Here is a 20,214-nt window from a genome sequence, read left to right as displayed (position 1 = left end):
GCTGATTTACTTATAGAATAGAAGTCAGTTGTAATAAATAAGAGTAAACCGTTATTGAGATGTAAATGTATTAAAACCATCTCCAAAACCAAACCAAAGTAGTATTTCAAAAATACTTTATTAACATGTTTCAGACATTCAAAACTTCCTGCTCCTGTTTGTAAAGCAGCTTCAATCAACCTTTTCTCAAATTTCGTTGTGACATTTAAGACAGAGCCACTGGCCAGACATTAGCCCACGCCCACTCCAAGTGGAAGAATGTCTTGCTTTTGTTATTGTGGCAAGATGAATATTTGTACGATGTAATACACAAACAATTTGGTCTGGGCTCTTTCTGAGCAGGAGTGCATACAGCCTTTGCCCTGTACTTCTTTATTTTGGCTCTGAAGGAGACACATGCGTAAACTCTGGCGTTTCATTCCCCAATATGTTTTTTTTTTAATTCAAATTCTGTTTTACAGTTTTGTCACATTGGTGTAAAATCTCTTCATCTTTACGGTTCTAGCTTAGGGCCAAAAGACATCACTGTTACTCTGGTTTTTGCCTGTTCACAACTCAAAGAACGACCATACAGTGACTAAGGGCTCCTGTACACCACGCAATGATGTTTGAGCTGCTAATCTAGTTGTCAGCTACTTTTACACACAGACTAGGCTGATGTTATGTAATATTAATATGGCTGTATATTGTGTGCATTCATCCACAGTGAGTCCAGTACACAGTATTGTGAGATGACTGTATACTGGACCTCAAACAGTACAGGCAGGATGCAGGGCTCATCGGGGGGAAGCTGTAATGACGTCTGCCAGAGCCAGTGTGAGCACGACTGCACATATTGTGTCCAAGACAATAGACCACTGTCTGCAGTGCCAGTTTAAGCCATCGCCATGGAGAAAGACAGAGACCGAGGTGCAGGCCGAAGCCTCTCCATACAGTCGCTCCTGCATTACTTTATGTAGGTTTCAGTGGATTAATGAAGTGTGAACAGGCTGTAAATTTAGTCCTTTGTGTCAGAAGAGAAAGCTGTGGAAAACAGCACTCTGCTGACACAGCACTTGGTGAAATAGAACTTTCGGGGTCTAAAATAAATTGTCTGACAAAAAAGGAATCAGGACTGAAGCTGATGTATAAAAGGAGACTAAGTGGCACACACAGGTTGAAGAGAAGCAGAGGAAAACAGCAGACGTAAAGCTGTGTGCAGCTCATAGCTGTGAGAGAAAGTCCACAAAACCCTTCTCTGTAAACAAACATAACACAGTGCCCAATGCATGACATTTATAAAGTATATGCACATAAATACAAACATACATATAAAAGTAAAGTAAGCGGGTTGGTCCTTCAAACAAGCTTGTGTTCTGGTAGAGAACAAACAGGAAAGAAGCAATAACAGAGTGAGCTGCAGAGGAGGCTGCTTTAAAAAAAGAAGGCTGATTTGTTTTGCTTTTAAACAGGTGTGTCAGTCTTTCATATTTGCCGGCGGCACATCTGCGTCTGTGAAGTCCATGGAAGCCATTGATTTAAGGTTTCGCTAGGTTTGCTCTGTGTGTCGGGGAGGGGCTAGTCCTCCCTCAGGTGCTGTGGCCAACACTCTGGCTGTTCACAGAATCTGGCAGCCACCCCTCTTCTTACGCTTGCGCACCTGCAGTGCCGCTCTGGTCGCCATCTCAAACACGTCCCGCACTCCGTCCTTGGTCTTGGCTGAACACTCCAGGTAGCCAAAGGCACTGATGCGGTTGGCCATGTCTCTGCCCTCTTCAGGCTTTACTGGTTCCTGGGTGTCATATATAGAAAGCCAGTTAAAATTTCAGTGGTTGTGCGTGGACATTTATCTACTGAGAGGATGTGTTTCCTTTAACACAAAAACCAAAACCCCCCCAAATACAAGACCTGTTTCATCTTGGCGAGCTCTCTGCGTGTGTGTTCATCATTCCTAAGGTCCTTCTTGTTGCCCACGAGGATGATTGGGACATTGGGACAAAAGTGCTTCACTTCAGGTGTCCATTTCTCAGGAATGTTCTCTAAAAGAATAAAGAAAAACTCCATATATGAAAATCAGAGCATTAGTTTTGCACCAGACCTTTTTCCTCCTGTAAGGACAGTCACTAGTTTCCCTTGTGACTGTGCACAAAAAAAAAAAATACCAAGAGGTCACTGAGAGCTAGTGTCACACACAGTCGGCAAAACAAGCGATTTCTCTCTGAACAGAGATTACATTTTGTGTTAGAGTAGGAATATCCTAAAGCATGGATGAGGAAAGCAAAGAATGGCTGTAATGCTAAGTTACAACCCTTATTTTCGCTCTTCTAAAAGACATTTATAGTACTTCGTGACTTTTGTCTTCTCTGTGGCCATGGCAATGTTAAAGGACTGACAACACAACAAAAGTAAACACAAGCATCCCACACTACCGGTTGCTCCACATATCTAACCAAGCCCAGAGACCGTGACGCTCTGCTAAGCTTTGCTTAACACCTAAGGACTATAAAAGAAGTTCCCTGCTGAGATTTTGAGGAGATGCTGAGGTGGTAGAGGAAACTGCATTTAAAAGCTGCGCCCAAAAAGTTTCCTGCATCTCATCCATAGTAACTGCATGTTCCTGGTGAACCCTCTCCAGTCTGTCATGTCTACCATAGCAATCAAAGCTACAAAGGTCTGCTGATGCCCAGACTTCATTCCTCAAGTTCATTGGAGGAGCGACTGTAATCTCGTGTGTGCCTACATATTAATGCATCGTAATGCAGTTCAACCAGTCAAGTCATGACTTTTCCATGACAGTGGAAGATGGAATTTCAACAGCAGGTTACGATACCAATGAAATATGTGGGAAAACCCTTTGTAAGAAGATGTAGCCCCATGAGCAGATAAAATCTGGAACATTTCCCTGCCAGGTGACCTTTGTTGTGAAGTAATCTTACAAAAGAATAATACAACACTGTCTCAGGAACTCGGAGACTTTGCTTGTTGATTTCAGAAAAATATCTTAACTGGGGCACAGCAATGAACTAAAACACACTTTCACCGCCGCCTTACCTAAACTGTCGGGACTGTCTATGGAGAAACACATGAGGATTACGTCTGTGTCAGGGTAGGAGAGAGGCCTCAATCTGTCATAGTCTTCCTGACCTGCTGTATCCCACAATGCCAACTCCACCTGAGAGAGAGGAAGACAAAGAACAAAACATATGAAGCAAGCAGCTCCAACACAGAGCACACACTTGCTAGCATTAAAATACAAAAACAGATTACAGACAAAAGAAATCCCATTGGACAGAGGGAGGAACATAACTGAGAACAACTCAATCCTCCACTATCGGGCCTAAACAGCAAGTCTGCAGAGGTGGAGGTGGTTCCCACAGGATCTCAGCTGTTAATCAAGCTGTTAGAAATCCCTCAGCGCCTCGCTTGCTCCAGATAAAAGAAAACGCTTGCAAAAATCATTTGCGAGAGGTCAGCATGAGCTGTAGCTCTAGTTACAATGCAACCACAAGGAACTACATAGGAATGTTTAGTACACACAAGCCTAGAAATGTCACTTCATGAGGAAATTATGGCTTTTTTAAAGTCAAAACTAAACTGAGGATTAAACTGCATTATTTATGCATTTTATTCTTCTGCTGATTTCATTTGCAGTATTTTTACTACTAATCACAGCTGGAGAACATCTTGATTGTAGTCCAGAGTGCAACAGTACCTCAACAATTCTTCTGGGCTTTTCTTACATCTCACATGTTTCTTGTTGGCTCACAAGCTTCTTACCAAGATTGCCCAGACACCGCACTTACAGTCTACGACAGGAAGGGTATTTTCAATATTTAATGAGATATAACACGTAAACTGTTGTAAAATAAGCTATTTCACACCAGGAAGAACCTCAGTCAGCTGCCCTTTGCTTCTATTACCAGTAGATGTCTCTCAGGAGTCAGGTTCCCAAGATATATCTTTTTTTCTTAGTAATGTTAACTGTAACGTAATATAAGGTCAAACAGTGTGTTATAAAATATTTCACTGCATCAAATAAAGTTGTTACATTTTAAATTCTTCCATCACATTCAACCTACTTAAGTAAAAACCAGCTGATCCCCAATTTTACAGCACAGGAAAAAGGAACAGGAAACGGGACATTAGTCATGATGTATTAGGAGAGGGGTCCCGACCTTGCACAGGAAGGTGGCACTGATCCATTTCCTGTTGCTAGCTGGAGATCTGCAGCTTTATAACAATGAAATAGCACAAATATTCTCTCAGAGCAGGCACTTATTGCCATCAATCTTGATGGGATGTGGTCCACAATCAACAGAGTCAAAGAGTGTCACATAAACCTGCCTGTTCCAAGAAACAGCTCAAATTTGCTCTTAGATTCTGCACTTGTGTAAATATTATATAAGCAAAAGTAGTGAGAGTAGGAGTAATACCTCTAATATAAAATGTCTCCAATTAATATTATCAATACATACACAGTGTAGTCAGTCTTTGCTCCTTTATTACAAAAGTATATCCTTATACTTTCATTTTCTTCATTTAATAACTGAAGGTTCACAGAGAACATTAGTACCCAAAGCACACGATAAACAATCTGCAAACTCGTTTTTTTGGACTCTTATTTATTCTACTTTTCAGAAACAACCTAACTACTGTTTAAATGGCACCACAGGAGAAACTTGGAGGGGAAATACTAAAACCTAACAAATGTCTTAAACAGTGACAAGGAGCTCCAAATAGATGCTGATATTTTGTAAGAATCACAAATAAATGGCTGAGAGCCACTGAGTCAAAAAACAAAAAAGGAAGAAGCTTTTATTACTTTTCCAAACAAAAAATAAATGTCAAATGGAAACTTGAACCTCTTTAAGTGAAGTTGTTACAAATACACAAAGGTCAAACTATTACTTCTATTTCAATAGTTTAAATTATTCATAGTCTTCAAACTGAAAACCGATATTTCAAATACGACGTATGTGCAAATTCCCCGCAGTTTGTGCGATTCCGTGTGCGTCAATGAAACTGTAAGTGTTAATACTTTTGACAGGTTAACTGGTATGAAAATAGTTATAGTTGTTTGTGCATGTTAAAGCTAAAGTTATGCCCCGGTACACAGATATCACGTTAGTAGGTTTATTTAATTATTTAATTAATTTGCACTAAGTTAATACCAGTGGCCAGAATCTCCTCCAATGATTACATCCCGCGGTTAAAGGATTTTTCTGTTGTTTATTGTTTAGTTTAGCTGCTGTTAGCTTGCCACATTTGTGCCTTAGTACTAGCAACTGGGAAGATTTGCGCTATTTAGCTAACTTCGGGTCTTACGGCGACCCCTAGTGGACATTGTAAAATATTGCTGTGTCTGAGTAGATGATGTGTTCTGATTGTTGCTTAGTTATCTTTGACCCTGCTAATTATAGTATTACCTGTTTCTGTTTCCAGACAACCATGCTTATAGTCACCTATACTGCATCTGCCACAATTAGAAGTGCATATCTGGCTGCATCACAGTTGGATTTATCCTGGCAAGCCCTGCTGTAACCAGTTCTTCTGTGAAGCTTCATTAAAGACGGTGAACTAGACTCCTGGACTGCAGCAGTCTTTCTGACTGAAGACTTGGGCCAGACTTGTATACCCAGCACTTCCAGTACATATATATTCTACAACGTACCTGTTTGGTATCAACTTCAATGTCAGCGATGTAGTTCTCAAACACAGTGGGGACGTAGACCTCTGGGAACTGGTCCTTACTGAAGACAATAAGCAGGCAGGTTTTTCCACACGCACCATCCCCAACTATCACCAGCTTCTTTCTGATTGCAGCCATCTACAAAACACAACAGTTTGATTAGTAAACATGTTTGTGATGATTAGTGAACTGGTGAGAATCAAGTGCTTTCAAACAGGGAAGGGAGCCACAGACTGTCTCACAAATCACCAAACACAAAGGTAAAGGAGAACAGATGTGCAGGGATGTGATCTCAGATGGATTTATATAAAGAGTTGTAAAGAGTACAGCACAGCACAAAATACTGATGCCAGCTTGCCTGCGGTCTACATGCTGCTGTACACTCATGACCTCTGTGCCACAATCATAATGATCTTTAACATGTCACTTCTACATCGCTGTGGCCAAGTGATATACAGCTCACACTGGTTTGGTCTGACACCTCGATGCTGCACACATTTCTCTTCTCTCATATCCCTGAAAGGCATAGATTTGAGTGAAATGTGGCTAGTCAGAGACCAAGAGGGGGACACACACACACACAGATCAATAGCCATCTCCCACGGGCTGACAATAATGGAGGGAAGGCAGCCGGAGATGGGACAACACACTGGCTGCCTGCCAGCAGCTTCAGCTTCCACCAGCCTCAAACTACCTGGACCAAGATTAGGATCAAAACCTCTGCAATCACTCACTCTCTCACACACTCTCTCACACACACACACACACACTCTCTCACACACTCACACACACACACACACACACACACACTTTAAGTAATAACTGATGAAAGATGTAGTAATATCTCCCAATTATTTAAAGTAGTCACTTGAGATGATGAACCAATAAAGAACCAGATCTGCTGATTGTTTCTGTTTTATGACCTGCAGCACGATTTGTTTATTTATTTTTTGCTGGTAAAAATTGAATGAATTCGACTTAGTCGATACCAAATATAATTTATAGTACCTGGTGAACACAGTTTAGCAGTAACGAGTCAGACATTTCCCTCAGGAGGCCAAACTGACAGGATGACCTTTGGACTCGGTGGAAGTTTTGTTAAACAACTGTTTTGCTACTTGAAAGGTGAGAATATCTCTGGGCTCGTTTCCTCTACTCCCAAATGACCAAACGAGGGATACGGCACACACAGGTAGAAATGAAAACTCGTGGTGATTAATAAGCACAAATACACCTGAGCACACGTTTAAGCCTCTTTCAGACAGAAATGGTGGTCTGTGTGGCTAAAAAGACCCGTTTATGTTGCCTTTGCTCATTCATACCAAACAAAAACAGCATAACGCCACTACAGTGAGTGCTTTCACATGGCATGCCAGCATCCCAGTATCAGAGGCATGACGCCCCAGTCCTTTGTGAAACAGGTCTGGGCGCTTGGCAGCCATCTTGAAATGCCTCTGGGTTTTTAAAGCTTAACGACAAGAGTGTGTGTGTTTGTGTGCGTCTGGGAGTGTTAATTAATACTCTGCTGATTATTTCTGCAAATTACTTTCCGTTGAAGTTCTTTACTTTTACCGCCATCTTCCTGTTGCAGGATGTTTCCACAGACTTAAATGCCACACCTCTCATTATCTTTCACATGAGTGCCACCAGGAAAAGCCTGAGTGGAAAAGCCAGTGACTCATCACCACTAATCAAAAGTCCTATCAAATACTCATATCATTGAAAATAGAATAATAAAGATAAAAAAAGTTGTTTCCTTAAAAATGTTCTGTGGGTGGAGCGCCGTGTCGCCGTGGACTCTAAACCTTCATAAAAGCTGAAGCTAATATTTTCTAGTAGCTTCTGAAAGCCTACTTACAATGAACCACTGACCCTGAACAAGCCTCCATCATGTTGTGGGCCTCAGTCATTCTCCTCCCCTCGTGGGAATAACAGCTACTAATTTTTACCACGAGAATAAAGACGATCGTTCCGTCTTCTTTTTTCTTCTACACATTAAATCAGGACAGTGTGTTGTCAGTTTGTCTCTTGAGAGAGCCACCTGTTCTCTCTGATAGCAGGCTGCTGCTCCCCCATACATCATACTGTCACTGCCAGAGGGAAGACACACAAACTCATCCAGAAACACATGCACACGTGACTTGGAGCTACAGCACAGCCCCAGAAAGCTTCACAAAATGGGGCTAGTCCTGCAGAGTTTGTGCTGTGATAAAATAATGCGGCATATTGATGATCGTGGCACTCAGAGCAGGCTCCCCACTGTGACAGTGGCAGCAAATGGTGCTTACTGGGGATAATGGCCCCTTTACTTTGCATTAATGTGTCTGTGTGTGCATACTGTGCCAGGACAAGGACAGGAGCAGGCACTACGAGCGCTCGTTCCCTAAATAAGAGTTACATACCGGTGTGTTCCATTACCCTTAGATTGCGGATAGAAACAATTCACTTAAAACCTTCATACAATATTCATACCATACACTGTTATAAAATATTCACACATATAACATCTGCATTTTTTCTCATGTATTATGCAAGATCAAAAGCAAATCAATGAACTAATACAACAGTAAGTAAACACTAATAACCAGATTGACCACAGGGGGAGTCTTCTCAGAGATAAGTAGTGAACCGAGGCTTCTTTCAGGAGGTAAGAAAAGGAACTCTGATCAATTCATCTCACCCTAAAAAGTGATTTATGTCATCCTTACACATTTAAATAACTGCCAAGCATTGCCTCTGCTATTATCAATCATCTTTCTCGTTTATCTTTTAGACTCCTTTAAGCGACTTCCTGGTAAGAACAACATGAGAGCAACTGGAGAGGAAGAAGTGAAGCTTGTGGGACTTCACCAGTTTTGTTATTTACCATCATTCTTCCTCACCAAGTTTCTTCCACTGGGTCATTTTCAATAAGCTTTACTGGAAACGGAGCAAACAACCATTTTGTATTACAGTAGTAAGTAACATTGTCCATGCTGATCACTGCACAAAGGCCTCCCATAGTTAAGCATGTTAGGTTACTTGTTGTGCTGCTTGTAGCTTTGAATGTACACGTGGCTGCATTTAAAACACTTAACAAACTACAATGATATAAAACCACAACATTAACCTCATAAAAAGCAATTGCAAGAAATCCCACCCTCAACCTCCTACAGTTTTATTGTGACATGTTAGGCCATGTTCAAAAATCAGTAAGCGTGCCTTGGGTGTGTCACAAGAATGGGATCCATGTGATGTCACAGTGGCCTTGCACCTTAAACACAAACATCAACTGTTAAGCTTTGGGTCCAAGTAAACTTTACGGTCATATTTGAGAAAATTCCAGTCAAGGCGCTCTTCATATAACTGCACTGTAGCAAGCTCTGTGCTACTACGATCACTGCTGAACAAGCACAGAGCCGAAGGCCGAGCTGAAGAAGAATGACAACATATCCTGAGTGATGAGCCATAGCGCACATGCAGCGACGGCCTAAGCACACGAGCCTCAAACAGGTCATATCAACGTGCGTGTTCGCACGTGTCTTAGGATGAACGAGCGGTTCTTGCATAATATTTGCCCTGCGTGGAGTAGCAAAGGACAAAGTTCTCATTTCCCACACAAGCAGCACAGATGCCGTTTTCTCCCTCGTTTCTCCTCGCTGGCAGGTTGTGACTCATATCTGCAGGGGTAACACATTAGCCAGTCTTGTTCACTTCAGGTGGTGGGGGTAAAAAAAACAAAACACAAAAATTGTCATGAAACACCAGGAGAAGGACTAAGACTAAAAAATAAATATATTTAAAACAATCTTCCTCTTCGTGACGTATGGACTGACCTCTAATCACAAACTCAAGGCACTCAAACAACCCTACACATAGTACCTCATTTGATTTGCTATCATGTACAGCAGAGGAGGGTGATTTAATGTTTTATATTATTTTATTTGGCTCACAATCTCAATTATTTAATGAACTGCATGAATCTCATCAATAAATCTATTACAACAACTTCCAAATGGCTCCAAATCTACAAAGCTAGATTATTTGTTGTGAAACAGTGAGGACAACACTAAATATAATGCAATGCAAAGTTGTAAGTTATTGAACTGAAGACAGTGGCAGCCAACAAAACAAGAGGGCAAACAAGCATTCTGAAAGACAGCAGAGATATTTCTGATCACAGCTTTCAGTGCGAAAGCAAAAAACCTTTTAGAAGGAATTAATTTAGCTCATCATTCTGCACCAAAAGATGGTAATCATCTTCTGACCAGCTCACCCAAACCTTTAAACAGCTTCTCTTCCAATAACACCTACCAGGCTTGGCTCAGTGTCACTGTTTTGGGGGTTTTCCATTTGGTGGTAGTACCTGGGACCAGGTTTCAATTAAGCTGAGTCGAGCTGAAAATGAGACATCAGCAGACCGCATGCCACCGATTGACCACTCCTTCACAAGTCTCAAACCTGCCATTTTTGGAACTAGGCAAACACTGCTTCAATGATGAGGTGCAGACGTTACCATCACCTCCATGTCATCCATTGTTTGTTTTGTGTTGCATACAAATGACATCACAGGATTTTTTTGGGCCGTGTTACTGTAATGATCCCACCCACATTGATGTGGTGCTCAACTGCAATGGAAAAGGACAGAGTACAGTAGAGCAGAGCCGAGTAGGTGCAAGTGGAAAAGAGGCATAGATGGCCCAGTGGATTTCAATTTCCTTCTCTTGATGTCTCGAGCGTGCCAGCTGCTGTATAACACCCTGCTGTGCTGTTGAAAAGCACAGCGCTGTGAGTGGGTGAAGCAACTGTGAAGCTGCATTTTGATTTTTGTTAACAGGCAGCTGTTTTGCGTAATTGGTACTGCGGAGTTCAACACCATCAGAGCTGATATGGGTTTAAAAAAAGCTTTTGTTTCCAGAGGAGCTTCGACTTTTAAATGACGACTATTTGAACATCGATATTTTATTCTTGCCACAACGAACATTTCTGTGTTCTACAAAACACATTACAAAAATCATCATAAACCACTTTAAGGTCCATGTAATGCTCATCACCTGTGTATATGCAGCTTCTGATTCATTTGAGCAAATTCATTCACTCTGCCAATGTAGCCAAAAAACAACGAAGGGCTTTAACTTTACTGGACAGTGATTAGTGCTGGATGACACGTCAGCATGCATTCTTACAATGGATTTTTGAAAGAGTAAAGTCTAAGACAATATCAGTTATATCGACATAGACTGGTGCTGTTACATAAAGGTTTCTTTTGTAAAACTGCGGCAGCGTTTGCATCTCTACTTCAATAAACTCTTCCGACTTATGCAACCCCACCCCCACTCTCCATCCTCGTCCTCTGCTGGGCATCTCTAGAGGAGATGCCCAGTGTGGGCGCAACAGAAAAATAATATCTCCAAGTTTGAAGATGTATGTTAACTTAATAATACAACAGCAAGTTCGTATAGACAACATACTGAGGAAAAAGTCACCCGGAGACAGCAGTTTTGTTTCTTATAAGTTTTATATTTCAGGCTTCGTTAGGTCTGAAGTTTAGAGATGTGGGCTGCACAGTTTAAGCTATACAGCAGTTATCTTGACAGTTAAACTGTTGAAGATAAAATACATTAATCACATTTAATGTGTCACCAATACCTCAAGCAGAGGACGTGAGGAATGCACACGTTCACCTCCCCCTCAGAAACATGCCACAGGGATTATCGTGCCTTATACATTCCTGTTAGTCGTGTCGCCTGCCGGATGTCTTCCAAAATACTAGATCACAGCTCAGACTGAAGACCCAGAGAGTACACAGGCCCAAACAGGCAAAACCGGGGTGATCTGAGAATATGACTGAAGATCTGTACCAACAATCCCATTTTCCATCAGGTCTGACGCAGAAGCAGGAAAAGGGCAGAAACATACTTGTTCTGAGTGCAAACAGAAAAATTTAAATTATCTGAGTGTCTGAACTTCCTGTTGTTCAGAGGTAGGGAGACAATACTCAATCTCTCATCTTCACTTAAAGAGACTACCAGCATCTGACCAAAGGTGGGAAAAAATATAGAATTAGTTGATCATAAAATCATCATTTTACTCGTCAGCAAGTCCTCCGTGTGACCAGATTCATCTCCCATATTTTCCTTTTCCATGGGAAGCAGCACAGCGCACCCCTGCTAGCTGTAAACTGACTGTACACTTCCAGGTGATGTATGAACAAACAGCTGTTAAAGAAAAATATTAACTGGGTATTAGCAGTTCACAATCTGACACAGTGGTTGGCCAAAGCTGCAAAGTGCATTCCATGCGATGATTAATGTCGGGTCACTAAGCGCTCACACACAGCCCTGTCTGACTGTGTAAAAATGTGGGAATACATAAGCCATGAGGAATCTCTCACCTACTTTCAACACCCCTCACCCTTTTCTTCTGAACACACAACATCCCTCTACAGCATCGCTGACTTTCTGTCTGCCAGAAAACAAACAAACATTTTCTAGGATCATTGATGTTTTTCAAGTCAATCTGAGGATTACTTTCTTGATTAATTGGTTGATTAATTAATTGTGTGATGTCTGAAATGTAAACATGAAATTAATGTGAGCTGAAGTAAAAAATGACAGAGACAGCAAAACTAAGTTTCAGTGCGAAAGTGATCGGGGACTATCCGTCTACCTGCAGGGAGTGTATGCCATCGATGGAGACAGTGTACAAAGTATGTGGTACAACTAGAGCTGGGCGATATGAGATTTTTTCATATCACGATATGTTTTTTTCATTTCAGGCGATAACGATATCTATCACGATATCAGCCAAATAACTATATTTGTAAGATTTAAATGTGCCGTTGCTCACAAGTAAAATGTGAAATAATCAGCAGCTTGTTTTTATTTAAATATTTATTTCCCATAATAAGTTCAACAGGGTAGATGTACTTAAGGAACATGAGACTTTTTCAGATAAATAAAGGCAAATATTGTAAACTACACTAAAGGCAGCCGCTAAAGCGTTTAAGTTTCAAAATAGAACAAACGAAACAGACTAAATTGTCAATTCCACTTAGAAACAAAATATTAATTCTAAAAATAAATCTTAGTTTGTTTTACAGAAGAACAGACAAAACTGACTAACTTTTGTCAATATCAAATAAACTGAGAACTAAAAGGAAATTCTCAATCTGTCCTTGTTGTATAGCTGAGCTTTTCAAACAGTTTTAACAGTTACTTTAGTCTGACAAAAGCCGAATGACGAATTAGCGCTTCCAGTCAGAGACTGAGGCTACGTCCACACGTACACGGGTATTTTTGAAAACGGAGATTTTCCGTTTTCGTTTTAAAAAATAATCCCGTCCACACATAAAGGCAGAAATGAAGGAAAACGCTGCTATGAACATGCCAAAGCAGCAGGTGGCGCTAGATTCCTAACCGTGCAGAAATGTTGGCCAATCAGAAGTCTAGAAGCCTCGGTGGGAAAAAGTAAACAAAGCTGGGGCATAGAAGCAGAACCGAGTCGTAAGTGTGGACGGACAGTAACTGTGTGTATATGTAAGCATTTAAACACTGCAGAGAGTAGAATTAACAGTAACAGTATTGTAGAAATTCATTTCACCGAAACAATAACGTGGCGCACAGTGTGACGCATGCACCAGTTTATTGTATTTCCAGACTTGTTTTCGGCACAATTTACAGTGCACGCTACTCTGTTTTTTGTCAGACTTGAAATAGCCGAAATACCTTCACACTACGGAACTTCTTTGGCTCTTCCGTTCGACAATCTCTCCGGCATTGGAACCATCATCTGTTTTCTCTTCGGTCACGCTCGGTTGATTTTTCTAGTCGGCACACTCATTTCCTCCATTACGTGCTGGCTCCATTACCCGCTGGCTGCTTCCCAAACAAACACACGTGCGGCTTGGCACTTGTGCTGTACGTAACAAGTCACGCGACGTGACGCTGCGGCTGTGATTGGTTCGGCTCTGCGCTACTTAATTTGGATTGGCTGACCTTTTTTTTTTTTTTTTTTTTAAAGAGGACAAGAGCGGCGAAGTCTATCGCGATAGCTTAATTTCTCTATCGAGTAAAAGTTATATCGCGATACATATCGTTATCGTTCTATCGCCCAGCTCTAGGTACAACCAGTCTGTGGCTACTCCTGTTTATGCTGCCATTGGATTGTCAACTAGCTGTCGAGAAGTGTGACGTTATAACATTACGAAGAGTTAAAAACAATCAGAAGTGTCTGCTGCAGCCACTGTCTACATTTTTTCAAGCTGTATTATTATTATTATTATTATTATTATTATTATTATTATCATTTTATTTTTTACATTTTTAAATATATTTTTAATCTTTAATAGGGTTTTTGTGCTTCTCCCATTCCTGGTGAAGTTGCATAGTCATCTTTCTGTGCACTGTCTTTGTGGAAACCCATATGCAAACAAACAACATTTTTGGTACTATAAATCACAGATTAAGGAAAAGTACAAACAGGATTCAAAGCACATCACAAAACTACAGCTACATTCCAAAACCAGGCGATCGTGGCTCAAGAGTTGGGAGTTTGTCTTGTAATCAGAAGGTTGCCGGTTCGAGTCCCGGCTTGGACAGTCTCAGTCGTTGTGTCCTTGGGCAAGACACTTCACCCGTTGCCTACTGGTGGTGGTCAGAGGGCCCGGTGGCGCCAGTGTCCGGCAGCCTCGCCTCTGTCAGTGCGCCCCAGGGTGGCTGTGGCTACAATGTAGCTGCCATCACCAGTGTGAATGTGTGGATGACTGGTTGTGTAAAGCGCTATACAAATACAGGCCATTTACCATAATAATTAAGTCAATTAACCTGTTCTCATAAACAACAACTCGAAAATGAAAGTCGATTAATTACCAATCCCTAAGTGGGGCCATGCATAACGCTGATCAGCATTTTTCTTAAATTTCCTTAAACATTGTCATTAAAAAACATTTACATTATTTTTTGCCAATCAACTAATCTATCAATCAAATACTGATTATAAACCAAAGCACTAACAAACAAAGTCTAAATTATTGGTAGTCTAAATACAGCTGATATTTTGAACTGTGTCTTAAAAGCACTTTCAGTATCACAACTGGCAATTTCAGACTGGATATTTTCTTTTTTCATTAATCTGCTTTGATGAATTGCTTTGTTAAAACAAACCCACCTGTAATACCCAACATTCACATTCACCAAGCACCTAGCCATGCAATCTGCAAGAACACATCATTATAATGAGCTCACTAAATTTGAGTGGTTTAACAGGATGCCACTGTTTCAACAAGTCAGATTGTGAAAATTCTTCCCACCTTGATATTCCACGATCGACTGCGAGTGATTTTATTGCAAAGTGGAAGTGTTAAGGAACAACAGCAACTCAGCCGTGAAGGGGCAGACCATCTAAACCATTCTTAACATCAGCACAAAAACATGTGCCACTTTATGGCACGGGTTTCCAGGATGAGTACTTCCTCTTGGTAAAATGTGAAGGCAGCCCCAGAACTTTTATCCCTCGAGTCCATGTAGTTCGTCAGTCATCCAGGTCATGGTAGTAAGAGCTAGGAAAGAAACTGACTGGACTTCTTTAAGTTTTGTAAAGACATTTTCCCCTCTCAGTTCTGAACTGAAGGAGCATCTTGTATTAGAGGTAAAATGTCTTCACGTTGAGTCACTTTCCTTCCAAGCTACTTAGATGTTTATCTCTAGAGTATATCCTAATATACTGGTCAGCCAAGCTAACATTTTCAAGGTTGAATCAAACTTAAGAGCAGAAGTGACTGCTCAAGATCCAGGCCAGGGAAGGAGCTAAAGTCAGAGAACCTAGCTGGAGCCCAAAATAGGACAGAGCCATTGAGACTCACCCAACCCAATTTATCACCGTGCACACAACTCGGCTGAGAGCAGAGGACGAAAGAGAGAAATCTCACACAGAATCATCCCTTCACCCGCCTCTTGGTTGCAGTACAAACAAAAGTCAGAAAGCTGGAGGGAGGAAAGCGAAGCACTGTGGTCAAAACTAGAACACGAGTTGCTGCAGCAGCAAACGATATGGAGAAACTTGAAAGCATTAAAGTGCAGCAACGAGGCCTTTGATTAATATTCCATGAGTATAAAATAAACAAATCTTTGAATTAGTCATGGGCTGTCTTGGGAAAATAGCTAATCAGGACTTGGATAGAAATGAGGAATGCATTTTCGCTTTCCAAGATTATAAAGTGTGCATATGCACAGACACGCACCACCTCAGCTCGGCGTGGTGAAGGAGCCGACTTGATTGCACCCTGTTCCTAACTCTGTTTGCTCTTTTAGCTCCTCTTTTCTACCCATCCTCCTCCAGGCTCTTGTTCTCAATCAGCCCTCATCTCATCCCTCGCGTTCTCCCTCTGTGTTGCAGTGTGATGTCACCATCAGGGAGCTAATGTTGCATATCCTTAGGGCGCCGCATCCCTGCTTCTTTCTGATTCACACACGCAGCACAAATGAAATCTGAAAACGAAAGCTGACACACATGTGCACAGCCTGTATGGAGTCAATCCTCCAACTGTGTCTCTCATCTGTCCTGTCAGCCTGTGAAGCGAGTGCATTTTATCGAATGTAGCACTGAATCCTCTGAAATAGCTCATCAAATCTTATTAGGTTTAGCCATCAACAGTTGGAAGTAATTGAAGGCGAAAAGAACTACAAACCAACTACAAAGGCATGATCTTTAGATGCTGACAAGAATAATCAAAAACATGTTTTTACACTGTCTGAAAAGATGTATCCAGTTAATAGCTGCAGTCCAATTAGGCTAAAAACTGAAGCGCCAATTGCACAACTATTAGGATTGAAAGAATATAAACGGAGGGTTGCAAAGAACAATTATGTTCATTATTGATTTTCAAGATTAGTCCATATTTTTTTGGCAATGCAGTGTAAAGAGGACTTCTTTAAAATGGCTTTTTTAATGCAGTCAGTACTACAAAAGACGGGGAAAAACCAGCAGAAATCAGAACTGATAACTGGTGACACCAACTGAAAGCATTTACCAAAGAGCAGCCAAACGTTCTGCTGGAGCAAATACAGTGTCGATCCAAGCAATTTCCCAAAGGGAATCTTGACTCAACATGGAACAGGCTACAAGAGTCTGAGAGAGCAGTACTTCTGAAGTCTGTCAGGAGAAAAAAAAATGTTTACATTATCCCTTTAAGGCTTCCTGAAACCTCAAACCCCAAGATCCAAACAGGAAACACTCCCAGACTTTTTTTTTTCTCTTTTTTTGTCTGCATGCTGCCCATGTGTGGTACACCCCACATCCAACGGATGCAATCTTCCATGCAGCCATGCTTGTCGATTGCAGACAAATGACTAGAAAACTGAAAAACATGTGTGCTTCATCAGCGTGTAAAACAAGCTCCAGTTTGATCCGTTTCCAGGAAGACTGGCTTTCTTGGAAATCGCTACTATTGGAAGGTGGTCCATTCTAATACTTTGAAGATCTATAAGCACATCAGCTGATAAACACCTATGGTTTTAACAACCTTCGAACTCCCCATAGAAAGGAAAAAAGATCAAATCTCAGCACTCAAATCTAAACAAACCCTCCCATTTTTTAGCACCAACTTCCTAAATCGTTGCGTTTTACGTTTTTATCGAGTGCTAGTAGTGTGCTTCCTAAAGGTTAGGTGGCCGCAATCAATCGTTGAAAAGTAAAAATACAGCAGAGCGGGTCAGTCAAATGTCAAGAGGAACAAAACGAGGTGCAAACACCAGGGTGAAAGGACCTCTGGCTATAAAGGCATACATGCAGCTTTTGATCCACATTAGTCTTTCATGAAAGCTTTCATGACCTACAAAGCTATTCAGCTGTCTGTCTGGCCTCAATACTGGAAAAAGACGAGAAAAGGTCACATACTAAAAAAAAAATAAATAATAAATGGATCTTTGGCAGTTCCATCAGTTGGAGACAACGTCTTATTTTTATAGGAAATACAGTCCTCTGTGAGTATTTTAGGACAACTTAAATCCTATACACAGAACAAGGCCTGTTCCAGTAATAGTTAAGGCCTAATGGACGTGTAGTTGTCCATTTGTTTTTTACTCCCCCTCAAGTCGAGCTTTTCTGCCGTAAACAAAACTGATGAGCAACTGGAGGAAATGGGAAATTTTCTCATTGGCTAATGATTTGCGACTAATCCTCACTTGCGACTCTAATAACGACCATATTATCCAACCCATTTTTTTATTCAGTATAAAATGAAACTAGCAACCAAGACCATAAAGATAAGAAAAGTGCTAACTGAGGTCACATGTGAAGGGAGCCGAGGACTTATTTCCCATAGATGTCTATACAACCGAAAGTCTCTCCTGCTCACTATGAACTTCAAGGCACTTCTCAAACCCAGAAGCGATATCCCTCTTTTACACTGTCTATGCTTCTGATTAATAAGTGGATTGGGTAACCAGTCGATCGACAGAAAATTAATTAGCAGCTAAGTTTGATTTATCATCCTCATTCAAGCAAAAACAATAAGCATCAACATGGCTCTTTGCATGCAACATTTTACAGACCAAACGATTAATCAAGAAAATAACTCTCAGCTTAATCAGTAATGAAAATACCGCTAAGGATGCCTTTACTGCCTTTGTAGCTGGTTATTATATTTACACTGCTTAAACTCTTTGTGGAATCTTTGCTGTGATTAATGATGCAATATAAACAGTAAGAAATATGTGTAATCTGGGTTATCATGTTTATCCAGCGCATTATCGGAAAACCTTGCAATGCATTAATTAATGCTATGTTTTAACTTCATAATATCTGTATGGATTCTGAGTGCGTGTGTGTGTGTACTCTTTCCCGTGTGCATTCAATAGTATATCCACTCCATGGTCTACAACAATATCCCTACTTTCTCAGCCCTAACATTGTGGATTACATCTCATCACACGGCCACATCCTTTAATACCTCAGATCGGGGATTTCCTTTACATTTCCCTGCACTGATTTTGTTTTGCTTGTTACACTGGGCAACACTTTCACTTCTGTCCACTACCTGCTGGGTCAGCAGTTCTGCTACAAAAAAAATGCATATATATATATATATATATATATATATATATATATATATATATATATATATATATATATATATATATATATATCATCATTCTTCCACAAAAATATTGACGTTGCAATCACACACGCGCGCGCAGTGGACAAACCGAGAAGACCCGTTTTCGAGGACTCTTCACGTGCAACATCCTGAGTGTGCGCGTCAGCCTCGAAAGATGGGAGCAGCTGAGTTGAAGAATAGCAGAGTTTTGCAGATTTGACTCTGGCGCAGACCCAAATACCGGCAGTGCAGTTTTGTTATGGTGAACATGCCAAGACAAGGGAACAAGTCGCTGTTGAGATGTGAGGGTCTGCGCTACAGAAGCCGAGCAGCACAACAAGGGTGTGGTGACTGCCAGAGAGGAATTTCCTCGGGACAGACAATGTAGTCTTTTGGGGTTTTTTATTTTAGTTCAGGTGAAAAGGACAGACTTCTGTCACCAAATATTAATAATTACATTTTTAAAAGCCACACAGTCGGTATCATGTATTCGAATAATTGAGCTTTCCGAGTATTCCTGCCTAAAAGAAATAAAGAAAAAACAAAAAAAACATTTTGTTCCAGCTTACTGGACAAACAGGTTCTCAAACAGAAAGAACTTTCTCACAGCAATTAAAGACGGGCTCTAAGGCTCCACAGTTAAAGTCCATTTAGTTCAATTGCGCAAGTATCGAGTGGGTAGAAAGGCAACAACAACATCTTCTTTAGGATATGGTTGGAGAAAAACAAACAGGTGTGCCCTCCGTGTGTCCTTCTCCTTTGCCCCATTTTAAACATAATAATACGAATAAACGAACAATAATAACCTTAAAGACTGCTGGAAAACTTCTAAACAAGTAACAGGTTTCAACTCACCGAGGTGCTGCTGGAATCTTAAATGACTAAGGTTATCTCTCCACTCGAAGCGGTGCTTCTTAACTACTTTTCCTTTTAGTCTCAAGCGCTTTATTCACTCTACACGGCTCTCGGAGCTCCAGCCGAGTAAGCGTAAGTATAGAAGCATTTATTTCCTTACCTCTCTCAGACGTATCCTCTCAAAGTAGCGAAGAGCTCCGTGTTTCCCCTCCTGTGGTCGCCCTTTTTCCTGAGGAGCCGTAATCAGAGTGAACGGCCGAGAAGCAGCCTACAGATAACTGACTAGACCCTCCCTCTCAGGTGCATTCAAAGACCGCTCGGAGACTCAAAGTTCTTTTGGTTTCAGGTTCAGGAGTGTTTCGACTACCTGCTATTTTGTCAACAAGCTTGTTTTCGCCACTTGAAAAACAAAAGCAAGCTATAACTATCATAATTATGTATAATTATCACAAATTTGTCACAAAATCGACTGTCTAACTCAAGGTTCTGAGAAAATAAGACGAATGGGAAGAGCAAATTGAAATTTGGAGTCTTAAGGTAGAAACTTTGAATTAATGACTTGAAATTTTGACTTATGGGTGGCAAAACAAACAAACAAACAAACAAACAAACACGC

At 40.9% G+C, this 20,214-nt stretch overlaps 1 protein-coding gene across 1 annotated transcript; it reads right to left on the bottom strand.

Moving 5' to 3' along the window:
• Nucleotides 1-102: 102 nt before the first annotated feature.
• On the bottom strand, nt 103-19,936 carry LOC113012962 (rho-related GTP-binding protein RhoA-D). The gene is made up of 5 exons (XM_026153436.1): nt 19,759-19,936; nt 5,651-5,806; nt 3,031-3,151; nt 1,888-2,018; nt 103-1,771 (listed from the first exon to the last, which is right to left on the bottom strand). Exons 2-5 carry the CDS (start codon nt 5,804-5,806, stop codon nt 1,598-1,600), a joined length of 582 nt encoding a protein of 193 aa, XP_026009221.1. The 5' UTR covers nt 19,759-19,936; the 3' UTR covers nt 103-1,597.
• Between the last annotated feature and the right edge of the window lie 278 nt (nt 19,937-20,214).

Source organism: Astatotilapia calliptera, chromosome 20 (genome assembly GCF_900246225.1).
Source record: "Astatotilapia calliptera chromosome 20, fAstCal1.2, whole genome shotgun sequence".
NCBI lineage: Eukaryota > Metazoa > Chordata > Actinopteri > Cichliformes > Cichlidae > Astatotilapia > Astatotilapia calliptera.
Note: the sequence above shows the minus strand (reverse complement) of the source record. Positions and strands in the feature narration are given on the sequence as shown.